The sequence below is a fragment of the Otolemur garnettii genome, unplaced genomic scaffold (assembly GCF_000181295.1).
Source record: "Otolemur garnettii isolate 467f Iridium unplaced genomic scaffold, OtoGar3 scaffold00073, whole genome shotgun sequence".
Lineage (NCBI taxonomy): Eukaryota > Metazoa > Chordata > Mammalia > Primates > Galagidae > Otolemur > Otolemur garnettii.
In genome coordinates this window covers 6837484-6839866 of record NW_003852468.1, presented here as the reverse complement: position 1 = coordinate 6839866, position 2383 = coordinate 6837484, and the positions used below count along the sequence as shown (strand labels likewise).

Genomic DNA, 2383 nt, shown 5'->3' with positions numbered 1-2383 from the left:
GGCGCCGAGCCAATAGGTACAGTTTTAAAGAGGACATCAGGCAAGGCCTCAGTGAGAAACATTTGAGCATGGGCCTACAGGAAGAAAGGAGAGGAATCACATGAGGATTCTGTCCACATAACTGAGCAAGTGCAAAGGCCCTGAAGTAGAAGGGTGTCTGGCATACTGAGGATGGGCAAGGAAGCTGACTAGAAGATTTTTTGTTGGGGGAGACAGAGTCTCAAGCTGCCACCCTGGGTAGAATGCTGTGGAGTCATAGCTCATAGCAACCTCAAATTCTTGGGGTCAAAAGATCCTCTTGCTTCAGTTTTTGTTTTCTTTCTATTTTTAGTAGAGATGGAAAATCTCAATTTTGCTTAGGCTGGTGTTGAACTTGTGAGCTCAAGCTATCCACCTGCCTTTGCCTCCCAGGGTGCTAGGATTACAGGAGTGAGCCACTGCGCCTGGCCCTGACTAGAAAATTTTCAAGGTACAGGCAGTCTCCTGTTCAGAATAATTCTGTATGCCTCTAACAGAGTGCTACGCATTCAGTCCATCTTTCTGCCTTCATCTTAAGTCTTTGGCCCACCTGTCTCATACCTTTGGGAAAATCCTGCTCCTGAACCAAGATTTCATTTCGTTCTTCCAAAATCTGCACTAGGGCAGCTTGAAGTTTAGGTGGTAAAATTTCTTCCTCATCAGATACCTTAAGAAAAAGAATTGAGATTTTTGTATGAGCTTTGAGAAAGTCTCAAAACATGCACTAGCTAATTAACCCAACGCTGTATAGGTGAATTTGCATGTATTTTGGCTAAAGAGTCAGTCTGAAGTTTCCTTCTGTGCTAGAATAGAATCTATGATGCTTATGGTGTACATATTTTAACTACATTTTAAAAAATACATACGTACATTATAAAAATTTCTGGTACTTTTCCACCAAATATCTCTCAGCTACAAGTCTTATGCCGTATTACAAAGATCACCCCCAAATAAATGGTGTTTCTAATGTGAGGAGCTAATTGATTTTGGAAAAAACATCCTGGGAAGCGTTCTTGTTCTTTTCACCCTATGTTTCAGTGTGTACAAACCTATGGACAGGTCACCGCGCTCTGAGGCTTTACTAACTCTTCCTCTCCACGTCAACATCCAGAATAAATGACCACTTCCTTTTTGTCCTCACTCTATCTTGTACAAATTTCTGTTATATCATTTCTAAAATTTTATGTGTATGTCTGCTTCCCCCGAGGGCCCAATCTTACGTATCTTTAGATTCTACTAACAGAATATCGAGATATAACCAGTGTTTAATAAATAATTTTAAAATTTGATTAAATTAGAGGTTTATAGGTCAACCTATCTGGAGTTGAAGGGAAAGTTACTTCTTTTGAGAATGACATTTATTGTTTCCTTCTTCCTCCTTTGGAATAAACAGCTATAAATCTCAGCCAACCTGTTCAGGTTAGGCTTGCATGATTGGCCACAAGTGTCAATTCAAATATGTATAAGAACTAAAAGTCCTTCCTGAGTCATTCGTCTCTGAGTACTTTCATATATTGCCTTCCAATTACCTACAGTTCTGCCTTTATCCTAAAATATTATGTAATCAACTTTTTTTGACACTCACCTCCTGTAAGAACTTGTCTGCACAGAGATCAACTATTAGCACCTGTGAAATAAAGAAGGCAGGCAGGTTTAGCCAGAGACATTCCCAGACAAATACATTAGGCAGTGCCACATTAGGAATGGTGTTTTGATTATTTCAGGCAGTCGTAATCCTTTTAAACAAAATTAACTCCAAGTTGTAGCCCATTTGAAAGGTAACCCATTTCCAAGTCATTGCAGAGATCTAATGAAAAACAAAGTTAACTCATCAACACGACAAATAAATTGCCAGTAAAACCATGATAGTGTAAATGAATAACACCAATAAATTAAAAGACTTAAAATATATATCAACCAAATACAACGTATGGACTTTATCTGGAACTTGATTCAAACTAACTATTCAATGTTTATGAAACAACTGGGGATTTGAAGATGAGATTTTGTTGATATTAAGGAACTGTTAATTATTTTATGTATGACAATAACTTCAAAGTTTTGTTTAAAAATCCCTTTAAGGGGGCAATGCCTGTGGCTCAGTGAGTAGGGAGCCAGCCCCATATACTAAGGGTGGTGGGTTCGAACCCAGTCTCAGCCAAACTGCAACAACAACAAAAAATAGCCGGCTGGCGCCTGTGGCTCAAGTGGCTAAGGTGTCAGCCACATACACCTAAGGTGGCAGGTTCGAATCCAGCACGGCCTGCCAAACAACAATGATGGATGCAACCAAAAAATAGCCAGGCATTGTGGCGGGCGCCTGTGGTCCCAGCTACTTGGGAGGAGGAGGCAGGAGACTCGCTTG

General features: G+C 40.1%; 1 protein-coding gene across 2 annotated transcripts in view; it reads right to left on the bottom strand.

Moving 5' to 3' along the window:
- The window catches only part of DENND2C (DENN domain containing 2C), a 38852-nt gene that overhangs the window by 6238 nt on the left and 30231 nt on the right, over positions 1 to 2383 (bottom strand). For both annotated transcript variants that reach the window (XM_012807667.1, XM_003793844.3), the window contains 2 exons: positions 1604 to 1645; positions 580 to 685 (listed from right to left, as the gene is read on the bottom strand). In XM_012807667.1, the coding sequence (XP_012663121.1) occupies positions 580 to 685; positions 1604 to 1645 (148 nt within the window). The remainder of the gene's footprint in view (positions 1 to 579; positions 686 to 1603; positions 1646 to 2383) is intronic.